This window comes from Silurus meridionalis, chromosome 3, assembly GCF_014805685.1.
Source record: "Silurus meridionalis isolate SWU-2019-XX chromosome 3, ASM1480568v1, whole genome shotgun sequence".
NCBI classification, from domain to species: Eukaryota; Metazoa; Chordata; class Actinopteri; order Siluriformes; family Siluridae; genus Silurus; species Silurus meridionalis.
Window position 1 is genome coordinate 25546528 of NC_060886.1, and position 11953 is coordinate 25558480.

General features: G+C 36.5%; 1 protein-coding gene across 2 annotated transcripts; it reads left to right on the forward strand.

Annotated features, from left to right (window-relative positions):
• The first annotated feature begins 5703 nt into the window (after nucleotides 1–5703).
• On the forward strand, nucleotides 5704–11489 carry ndufv3 (NADH:ubiquinone oxidoreductase subunit V3). 2 transcript variants are annotated; one of them, XM_046845902.1, is made up of 4 exons: nucleotides 5704–5789; nucleotides 6549–6654; nucleotides 7500–8543; nucleotides 11147–11489. In XM_046845902.1, exons 1-4 carry the CDS (start codon nucleotides 5745–5747, stop codon nucleotides 11320–11322), a joined length of 1371 nt encoding a protein of 456 aa, XP_046701858.1. In that variant the 5' UTR covers nucleotides 5704–5744; the 3' UTR covers nucleotides 11323–11489. The 2 variants fall into 2 exon arrangements, with proteins under 2 accessions (XP_046701858.1, XP_046701859.1); XM_046845903.1 differs by having other exon boundaries at nucleotides 6549–6648.
• The last annotated feature ends 464 nt before the right edge of the window (nucleotides 11490–11953 follow it).

The following is an 11953-nucleotide window of genomic DNA, read 5'->3' on the forward strand; positions in this document are numbered from 1 at the left end:
CTCAATACCTAGTTTAATGATATAGTTTACTTTACTTCTGGTTCTGATAGATTTGTTTGTGAGCATTAGTCAAATTTTTTGATAATTAGCACCTGTATAAAAACCTACAGTTGAACTTTACACTGTTTTATTGTATGTCATACAAGGTTGACTTGTTCACAGTCTTTTGCTTTCCTTATTTATGCAATGTGTATGCTATTGTTTTCTATATTGTTTGTATAGTCTTTGCCATTGGCTCCAGTAAGCTTTTGTTGCTGGGTCTTAGGGCGATACATCTTCCCAGAAGGGTCATCCCTCGCCTTCCTGTATCCACCTCTGGATAGGAGCTATATTAGTATCCGCTGCTTGAGCAAAACGCAGTTCTTCAGCAGTCAACCCAGAGAATGTAGAAATACTGGCGGTGATGGCAGGCTGCACTACCCCCACTGCACAAAACTCCGGGGTAACTTCTGTAGGTACATTATTTACCAGTTCAAAGTCAAAATCACACTGGACTGCCTGGTGACAGAGCTGAGGGCTACTAGAGATCGAATTCTTCTCTAGCAGTGGCCAGGGCGATGGACAACTCTGAAGTCATACTCCCCAAGCTTCTCAAGCCACCTGGCCAACTGTCCCTCTGGTTCTCTCATCCTCAGCAGCTACTGAAGGCTACTATGGTCTGTGCATATGGTGAAGGATCTGCCAAACAGGTACTGACAGAAGTGTGCTGTGAAATCCACTACATCTTAGACTTCTCTTCGTGTGGTGAAGTAAAGAGCAGAAGGAGTGGCAGATTCTGCAACAGGTTCAATTCCAGCTAAGAAAGCAGCTGGAGTACTTGGTGAAGTTTCTACTTCAACTTCGGCTGTGACCTCTTCAACTGCTGCCCCAGCTTCCATAGCAGGTTGAACAACAGCAACCTCATTGATAGGTGTGGTTTCCACTGCAGCCGGACAGACCTCTGCAACAGTTTCACTTGGAGAAGGTGCAGTAATGGCTTTATCAATTTGCTGAGGAATGGCTGCAGCAGTTGCAGACACAGTTCCAGCAGCGGCGGAAGCTGCAGCAGCAGGTGTTACAGCCTCCTTGGTATTTCTTGGATAGGATTTATGTTCGATAAGTTTATCTACTGTATATCAAAGTACATTTTTGACATGGACTTTCCTGTGACAAAAAGGAAGGCATATAGGCAAACAGATAGATTAGATTATTTATATTCATGCATTTCACTCCCTAGTTCTAACCACTAAAGAAGCACAATATTTACTTAATATTGTGCTTCTTTAGTGGTTAGAACTAGGGAGTACAAATGTATTATAAATCACTGAAAACAAAATCAACATTGTGGTGCTAAAGGTTTTTTAGAAGATTTTTATTCCTTCTCAAATCAAATCAAATCAAATTTTATTTGTCACATACACATACATAGAGGGTACGACATGCAGTGAAATGCTTATTACGACGGTCCGGCATGAGGGAATAGGATGGGGAGAAAACTAATACAAAGAAAAAGAAGACTGATAAATTATAAAAACTATATAAAATAAAATATAAGAATATATAAGATATAAAGATAGATATATCTGTGAGAGAAAAATATGTATATACAAAAAATGCTAATGGCAGTAAACAGTGAAACAGTAGACAACAGTAAACAATAAACAATAAACTATTTAAAGTGGTTTCTTAACGAATAACTGATCTCAGTGAATAAACTAGATCTATCATGCCTTTCCTTTTCTTTCTTTATTCAGATGTTCTTTAGTCCTGCATATAAATATTGATCATTCTAGTTTTAGGTGGACTGCCATTCCACTATTACCACCACCACTGTCACAACTGGTTTGCTCATTAGGGATAAACGTATAATCAATATACTTCTGTAAATATGCTCTGGGACAAAATCCACTGTTAAATGCACTATGCAATTAAACTGAAGTGAAGTGAATTAAATGGAATTGAACTCTTAGGAACATACTGGAGGGATTTTCAGATGATATGTACTATAGACAGTTTTTATTTGACATAGTATGCCATTTTTAGTTGGTGCCATACTGTAGTACACATACACACCATTTTTTGCCATTGTACAACTGTTGTAGGAAATAATACTGCTTTGTTGCCTTTTCTTTAAAATAATCTTTTAACTATATCATGCAATATTCTTAAAAAAAATTTAATTAAAAAATTTTTTTTCTCAATCTTTAAAGAAATGTCCAAATATAATGAATTTGTTGTTAAAACGATAAAAATGTAATCAGTGAGAAACTCATTTGAAACAACTTTTCTTCTTTAACATTTCCATTAAAGTCATTTAGCAGATTAAAACAGGTCTTTATCAGATCTTGATTTCTTTTCTATGTGCATTTTCTATTTCTTATATATAGGAAGTGCTGGATTTACCCTTTAAATAAGCTGTTAAGATGAACACTATTTGGTCCTAAACCTTATGTTTATACACATCTGACCATCATATTCATATTTTAATCTGTCCACACAATGTTGGAAGCACACAACTGTATAGAAATCCAGAGGCCCAAACCTGTTCCAACATGACAATGCCCTGAGCACAAATCAAGATACATAAACACATGGTTTGCCAAGTTAAAAGTGGACAAACATGTCCTGCATAAAGGCATGACCTGGAACGTTGACTGTGCACGTGGCATACTTTTTCCCAAAAGCAGCACCTGATGCTTGAATAGGCACAAATCCCACAGCCATGCACCAGTATCTAGCTGAAAGTATTTCCATACGAGTAGAGTAATTATTAATATCACTTTTTAGACTTTTTGCCTTCCCTGGATTTTGAACTGAAAGCAACTGCTCTGGCTTTCTGTAATACACTCAAGCTGTCTGCCTGCAGGACCTAATAAAAGAAAGGAAATTAGTGTATTCCAGTTCATAATCCTGCACATATTTTTGTTGTTGATCTGTATTCATATCATGGCAATGGAATGAACCAGATCAGCTTGCATATCTATGGTTATAAGGTTGGACTTTAAGGTTAACTATAAGGTTTACTTTTATTTACAATTTAATTAAAGTATCCTAGGAAGTTAAAACTGAGGACACACCAATCCCACTGTTTCCTTTGTTGACTAATGAGTCAATTTATTTTTTAAACTGATAACACATTCTTGATACTGGACCATACCTGTATTCACATTTACCCACTCAAAACAAGCATCTGTCACCAAATGATGTGTAACATTAGAGGGTTTATAACACCAACCAACAAAACAGTAAAAAAAAGAAGGGTTTTAACATCAAGACTTGGTGTATAATGCTGTGTATCTGCATCAGGGTTAACACTGGTGTTGAATTGGATTTTTAGTTGACTGAAGGGTTTATACCACGAAAGTGTATGGTACTGACTGACACAGTTTGAACAGATACTTATTCATTATATTTTTTCTTTAAATTGTTAGATTAATTGACTGAATTAGCAAACATATAAAGGAAGGTGTGAAAATTTTTTTTTTGTTTGTTACCTTCAAGATCCCAATGGTCCAATTCTGAGCAAGGAAGCCAGCATGTTTGTGCTCTTTAATATGGCATGAAAATTTTACACATTTTTTGTAATTTCCTTTCTTTTTTGATTTACTATGCTGCTTAACTTGAGGTGAACATATGTGAACAATAGGACTTAGCTTCATTAAAAATGTAAAAATAATAGCAAAAAATTTAACTGTGAAAACATACATTTACAGTAGTTTACAACAGTATAAATTAACATTGCATGTGTGATAAATAACTTTACATTGATTTTTATTTTATTTTTAAAAAAAGTGTCAACACCAGGACCAAGCTTTCAAGGACAACCCAAGCAAGGTCGAAGAGTGCGCTGAAGGGCTGCTCAACTGACCTCAAACCTAGCCCAGTTTGAGCCTGAGGAGGAAACTGAGCAGGACAGAGAAGGCTGGACCACACTGGACTATGTAAACCAGTATATTGATAAAGATTTAATGAAACTGATTGTATACTGCTCCAATGCAACAACACTAGCTAGGAGTGGGTACCCATTCAGCACATCAGTTGACGAAATGTTTCATTTTTTTGGTGCCTCAATTTTGATGTCCTGTGTCCCGTACCCACAAATAAGGATGTACTGGTCCAGCGCGTTAAGATTCCCAGCAATCACAGAAAGATTCACACGTGTCAGATTTTACAAACTGAGGCAATCAATAAAGGTGGTCATTGCTGACATTCCAAAAGACCTGAGGGAATGCAACAAATTCTGGAAGGTGAGGCCTTTTTTTGACCGCATTCTTAAAGGCTGCAGGTCTCAGACAAGACCCGAGAGCATTTCTATTGGTGAGCAAATGATATCATTTACAGGAGCCTGTCCATTTCGACAATATCTGCCAATGATGCCCAATTCAGTTGGCATGAAAAACTTTGTTTGTGCTTCACCAGAAGGCATTATGCTCCACTTTGAATTATATCAGGGTGCAGATGCACAGGTCCAGGAACCAGGTGAACTGGGTTTGGGAGGTTTGGTCATTGATCGTCTGTCTGAAACTCTCCATCCTGGTACAAAAGTGTACTGCAATCGTTTCTTTACATCCATCAAAACTGTAGATCAAATTTTTTCCTGCTCTGAAGGGAACATTGCTCGGCTTTCCTGTTTTGCTGTGGACATCGCTATGTCTCCCTGCTCTGATAAGAATGTCACTCAGCTTTTATGTCCTGCTGAAAACATCATCATGCCCTACAGCAATGCAGGAGGGACCCATGGATCCCAGCTTCATCATTGATGTCCTTCACTTTGCTGGACATCACTGTGCCTTTCTGCTGGGCTGAGGACGTCACTCCACAATCTCATTTAGCTAAGAATGTCAAAATACCATCCTGCTTGGGTGAGGATGTCGCTGTACCTTTCCAAATTTTAGATTTCTGCATAGTATCATTAAAATCACTAGTAACATGAAAATTATGAGTGAGAAAGGAAACGCTTACACTTTTTTCAAACACAATTTCTGTTGAAAAAAAATATATATATGGCTTGGTCTGAACTGGTGAAGTTTTTCCAGTTTCCTTAGTACCACATTTACAGCTTTATAATTACCTGATATAACGTATTGTATTTCAGGTATAGGTTATTATATAACCTTACCTAATTTGTCTAGAATGCCCCCCCTCCCCTTGCCATATTTCAGCACTTATTCGTTTACAAAGAAGGTCTACCAGTTTAACCAGGTTGGCCCATGTTTTGACAACTTTATAGCTCAGATATAGATCAATACAGTTAGAGTTGGTGTACAATTAGAATCTGGCTCATCTTTATCCCATGCACAGTATGTGTATGTCTATTTGTAAACCCCATCTGGTGTAATTTTCTGACCAAAGGACAAGTGTTAGCTGGATATTTTAGATGACAGTAAAGTGCTGTTGTAAATGATTCACTTGTTTGTGTCTGACTATACACTGTACATATGTAGAAACTGCACATACGTGGTACATTTATTTGGGAAACTATAAATAAAATAAAGATAATAATAATAATAAAGCCAATCTAAAATGGTGCGCAGTGAACGTGAGTAAACTCAAGATTACTAATATTCTGTCATTCAGATGTCATTGGTTTGTCTTAACAGTATTGACCATTGTAGTATTAATGAAAACACTAGACTTTATGTGATTGAACAACAACAAAAAAAAACTCGATTGAATTAATAAATACGAAGAGTTTATTTTGATTCCCGGAACGCTTCACATGAAGTTCGTATTTCTGCACGTGCAATAATATCAGAAGCACAAAGATGGCGACCTCCCTGCTTAGGTTAGGACGACTCGGATTATTGAAGGTAAACTTAGAAAATAAATAAAACAGTAGATCGGAGTGTAACATGAATACACTCAGTGAAGTGCAGTGAAGGTTCTACCCGAACCATTGTCAATTGTTTTTTAATTGAAATTAATAAACGGTCTTCTTTAATCTCATCAGGAGAGTTATATAATCGGTTACAGTAGCTGTTGGATCATTAATATTTAACGGAACCTTTAACCTTTTAACTTTTATAACGGGATCATTTTATACATGACATCTTGTTCATTTCTTCCTGTGATAAAAAAAAAAATCTGTCTGTCATCCATTATTTTATCTATTCAGTCTGTATGTATGTATGTATGTATGTATGTATGTATGTGTATGTGTATGTATGTATGTATGTATGTATGTATGTATGTATGTATGTATATATGTGTATGTATGTATGTATGTATGTATGTATGTATGTATGTCCAGTGCTGTTTGGCACTATTATACGAACAGCAGCTGATAGATTATATTTTGGAAGAACAATTTATGCATTTTCAGTCACTTTTAAAATCAATTTCAATGCTTTTCTGGTGGCTAATGATAACCAGTATTGGTCAGCACTTAATAATATACTTAATATACTTATCTAATATACCTATCTATAAAATGTCTTTTCGTGACTGTTTTTATCTTTTTGGTATGCACTCTGTATTGGGCTGAATTCTAGAACATAAGAAAATGGTTTACATCTTCTTACATATATTTAAATCTCTGAAAAAATATATCATTTCTTTCTTTTATTCAGTGCCATCGTCAGGATGGCTGGGGCTCTCTGAGAACCCCACTCACAGCGGCTTTCTGCACTAAAGCGGATGCACCCAAGAAAGCGGCAAAGAAAGCGCAGAGTAAGAGTAAGAGCATGACGTTTCTATTTAAAGCTGTGTCTTGATTAACAGTTATTTCTCGCTGATATTTTTACACTGACTTTTATTCCATGCTTTGTCTGCTTAACATGGACACGCAAACATGTTTTCTTTATATCTGGTTTTTTTTTTGTTTTTTGTGGCTCATGCATATGACTGCAAGTTATGTGTGGCCTCTTGTGTCATATTTAGTGTGCAGAGTATGGTAATGTGTTGAAACAACATGTTGTAATTTTAAGGTATACAATCAGAAAAATTATTGCTTGCTTTGTGTTAGTAGCCAAAGAACATACATGTGCTTCTCCTATTTTGTGAATTTGCTTTCATGGCACAAAAGACATAATATAATGTCTAACACTTATTAACATTTTCTTGTAACCCACTCACTCTTGCAACTCAAATTATACATTATATAACAAATTCAAAGGAGCAGTTTGTGTTTAGTAACATATTTAGTAATACTGAATCGCGAAGGTAGATTGTGTGATTTGCAATATTAACACCCAGATACTCAAATATGTAATCTTACTTTACTTTGGGTTTCTTTTAAAAAAAGCTTTCTGGTCTGGACATTTAGTAAGTCATTAGTTTCAGCAGACAGGTTATGGGCAATTTTTTTATTTCAAGTGCAATTCATGTCACATGCACCAGAGTGCCCTTTACAAGCAAAGGTTACACACTGCTCCTTTTAACAATGCCATGCTGTATTTGAGATGTTTTTTTTTTTTTTTTACATTGGTCTTGGCAAAGATTTGGCTTCCAGGATTCAAAATTTCTTGCTTGTGTCACACGTAAACAGCTTACACTATTTATCCCATTTGCCGTTTTCTCAGCCTCAGAGGCCCCTGACGAGAGGGCGGCTCTGCTAGCCTACAAGACCGCTGTTGCCTTCCCTACTAGAATTTCCACTCCAGGATTTCTCAGTCATGGTGTTGCACTAGGTGAACATGAGCAAAGCACAGATCCCGTGACAGGTGAGAGTGCAGCACCTTCCAGCCACCCGGCCGCTGGTGCCGAACCCACTCCCACAACACCTCAGGTGTCATCTGAGGCTTCGATTGAAGAAACCGTCAATGCTGTCGATGCCAAACAAACTGAATCCACCAAAGATGAACCTGAAAGCGGTGCTGTTGGTGCAGGAGACACTACTCTAATTACAGAAACTGCTACTGAAAAAGAGGTAATAAGCTCAACTCGGGCCGATATGGAAGCACCAAAATCTAAAGTCGCACCAAAAGATGATGACACTACATCCTCCTCGTCCTCTTCCAGTGATTCGGATTCTGACTCCGACTCGGATGATGAAAAACCCGACAAGACTGAGGAGATCGCATCAGTGGTCCAGACTAAACATAAAGCAGGACAAAAAGGAATGCCCTCGGCTGGGAGTGAAGCGTCTTCCTTAGACATGAAGATTGGAGCGGGTCCTGAAAGAGAAACTAAAGAACCAATTAAAGGACAACCTGAAGTCACCAAAATTATGAGTAAACCTACACCTGAAGAAGTGCTCGCACCAAGCACATCAGTATCATCAGAAGAGGTCATTGACCCTGCTCCTGTCATATGCACAGCTGAGAGCGTTAAAGTTCAATCAGAAAGCATACCAGTAAAAGAAGCAGGTGTGGAGGTGAAGTCTTCAGAAGTTTCTGATGCCTTGTCTGAACCTGCCACTAAAGCAGCCCAGGACATATCTGCTAAACCCACACTGGATGTCGTCCTTGATTCTGCTACCGAAATGGCTTCTGAACCTGAGACTAAAGCTGCGCCAGAACCGGCCAAGTGTGTAGATGCTGCCGAAGAGTTAGTCGACTCCGCTCCTATAATTACTGACGCAGAAGAAGTCAGAGCCAAACCTGAAGCAACAGCTGCACATGAGGGTACACACTATCATCCACATTACCCTTTAAATCCTTTTCACCCCTCCGAGCGGGCTTCTCACCACACGTTTTTGTCTTTTATTATTTGGAAAATCATTAAATGGAAATGTCTTGCTAATGTCCCAGATTAGTATTTCTATTCCTCAAGTTCTCTATTGCTTTCTACTACCAATTCAGTCTCAATCGAATGAGAATGCACTGTTTTTAACAGATACTTCACCCGGCCAGCATGGGTTTCCTTGCATGACTTTGGGTGCTCATGTCTAGACTGAAAATTCTGATTTGTTTTCCTTTGTTCTAAACCATACATCCATTCAATTTTCCCTCTGCACCTGCTTACCTGGTACTATTTTGCGCTTTGCGTCTTTTTTTGTATGCATCGTAGTTACACAAGTTACATAGCTGGGATCTTTCTCAACCTTGGTATTTCTCAACTTTCTATTATGTACTGTATTCTAAAGCAGCAGTCAAAGGCATTTTATAGAGATTTATTATTCACTAAACTGACACTTTATTAAAATACTGAACTTTGACCTACCTGGGAATACCCTCAAATGTAAAAGGACTGTCCTTTTATACCTTAAACGTACACTGCAGCATAACGGAACATATCTTTTACTAGGATTTTTGGTTTATTTTTCTTCCCTTCTTTTAGATATTGACAGACAGAGGTTTGTACTAATAGTTGAGTGCAGATGTCTGTATACTTTTTGTAAAGTAGAAGTCAAATTAGGGCTGTCAAAAAATAACTCATAACGCAAATTTATTTTAATGGCACTAATTTTATTAACGCGTGATTAATAAAGCATTTCTGTTTTTCCATTTTAAAGAAAAATATTAATAGATAAATATAAAAGAGGAAAAATATAAACTTTCAACACAGCACACGTTTATTAACGACGTCCATTTTCTGCTCAGATATAAACAAACAAACAAATAAATAAGTTGCAAATCAGCACCGAATCTGCCATAATGCACACATCCGGCAATTAAAACCGTTCGTGTGGAAACAAAGGAAAAGTTCCATTTGGCGTCCTGATGATTTACGTCATTTAAAACACCATAATTACTTTAAAACATTTACAATATTTTGTCTTCACGCTCTATGTTGAGTTAGGTTTCACTTATAATAAACATACATTTGCATAAAGCATCAATATTTCTCCACGCACATGCTGATAAGAGTATTAAAAACTTGACAATGATTAATTTAAGGTACATTTACAACAGAAATGTTTGCAAATGTATGTGCAATTTAGTTGCGATTAATCCTGAGTTAATTAATGACAATCATGTGATTAATCGCAATTGAATATTATAATAATAGATATAGAAATATAATAATATAATAATTGACAGCCCTAAATTAAACATATTACCATGAAAACCCATCATTTTAACAAATGTAAACGTTTTTAGGTTGGTTTATGTAAATCTGCTGCTGTTCTTACAAGAATTCTTTATGATATAAGAAAATTTCATTTAAAGTAACAAACACATTAAGACACTGGGATGGTGTTCTTTTAGTCAAACTAAATAAATGGTGTTAGAAACATGCACACAAACACTGAAATTTGGAGGATACAAACTTTGCTCTACGTTATTTAATATTGTTTTTTTTTTGTTGTCTGTGTATATTCTAATGTAAATCGCCTTTAACTTGTGCCTGTTGATGTTAATTGTAGATACTGTTCTTATTAACATGGTAATTAGTGTTACAGTGTCAGACGTCACAAGGGGACGGTGATGGTTGAAGTTGCCACTTGCTGATTTCTCACCTTTTCTTTTCCTGTGTGTCTAATTATCATCTGATGCCTTCATCTAAGTGACCCATGCAGCCCCACCCTTCACCAGCCTTTTGCTGTCCCTTCATTTGATTCTTCTAATCAGTCTTGAATGTCTTACAGTTTATGTCCCAGTTTATATAAAGGCCATGTCAGTTCTTAAGCCACTCAAAGTTGTGCATTAGTTTGAGTAGATTTACTTTAAAAAGGTTTAAATTAAAATAAAAACCAAATGTTTAAAGTGTCTTTTACAACCGATCCTTTTTATTTATTTATTTATTTATTTAAATGTTTATTTATTTATTTATTTATTTTTTTTTATCTAAACTTATTTATTCACTATGCATTTTTAATTGATTTATGTAATGGAAAAATCACTTAATAAAGCTTAAATAATAGAAGCTGGCAGTTGCCTGTAGGTCTGCAGATCACACACGAGGCCTTGGGCCATTCACACTCCTTTCAGTTTGATGTATGTGACAAAGGGGGCCAGTCGAGGTTCAACCGACATGGAAAAGAGTAAGAAGTAGCTACTGTAAAACAATGCTGGAAGAAGTGTGAATATTCCCATCAAAAGTCCCTTTCAAGTCAGGATGTAAAAAGTGTTAAGACAAATGTCAGATGGTTCTAACAAGCCAGAGGGGAAAAACTTGTAAGGATTGTACTTTGCTGTAAATGTAGACGTGTAAAAATATAGTTATGTCAACATTTATAGATATAATGATTGTGTATTTTAACCACATGGTGTCTATGGTGAATTATATATGGTAATCAGTTTTGCATATCTAATTTGAACTCTTTCATGCCTGCCTTTTGTAGAAACTGCAGCAGCTCCAGCAGCTCCAGCACCCGAACCTGAGCCATTTGACAACACCACATACAAGAACCTGCAACATCATAATTACAACACTTACACATTTGTGGATATGGATGTGGAGATGGCCAAGCACCGTCTGCCCCAGCCCTCTACAGGGAGACACTCACCCAGGGACTGATCTCTCACTCCCTCAGGGGGCCTGTGATCTCCTTCCTGTTCTCTACAGTGATTAGCATCCTACTGCTTTTGCTTGATGCTGGTTTGTCGGTCAGATGGTTGACCACTGTGAGGCTTTCTGTTGAAATGCTTGTAATTTCATTAAAATATATTAATTGATGAATGGTGTACCCGAGAATTGTGTGCTTTTTGTTTTGGGAAAAATAACATCATATACCAATTTAATTGATTAGTTTCTTTCTCCAAATATTTCAATAAATGCACTTTAAAGACAGTGTAAAATGGAGCAATATTTTCTTTCAGATTTTCTTTGGGCCATGAATATATGGAAATATCTTGTTTAAACCAGAAGGATTGGAGAAAATATAGGTACAGTATAGTTGAATAGATGTTTAAAGTCATATCGCAAAAAAATGTATGTCTGGTTAAAGTGATTACATCTTGAGGAACTGATGGAATTGATTTTAAGGCATTTAATTTTAAAATAAATTTGATAGTCCAGATTTATATATAACCATTATCTAGTTATTTAAATATTAGACTCAGTGATATTAATTTGATTTATTTTATTAATTTTTTTGACCCATTGTGCTGCGTAGGTTTCCTGCAAGTTCTTTTTTTTCTTTTCTACA

What these genes read in the sequence shown, in the direction of transcription:
- ndufv3 (XM_046845902.1), top strand. Translation starts at nt 5,745, where the DNA reads ATGGCGACCTCCCTGCTTAGGTTAGGACGACTCGGATTATTGAAG. An exon ending in GACGACTCGGATTATTGAAG is followed by an intron (nt 5,790 to 6,548) that starts GTAAACTTAGAA and finishes TCTTTTATTCAG; the next exon opens with TGCCATCGTCAGGATGGCTG. An exon ending in AGCAACAGCTGCACATGAGG is followed by an intron (nt 8,544 to 11,146) that starts GTACACACTATC and finishes TGCCTTTTGTAG; the next exon opens with AAACTGCAGCAGCTCCAGCA.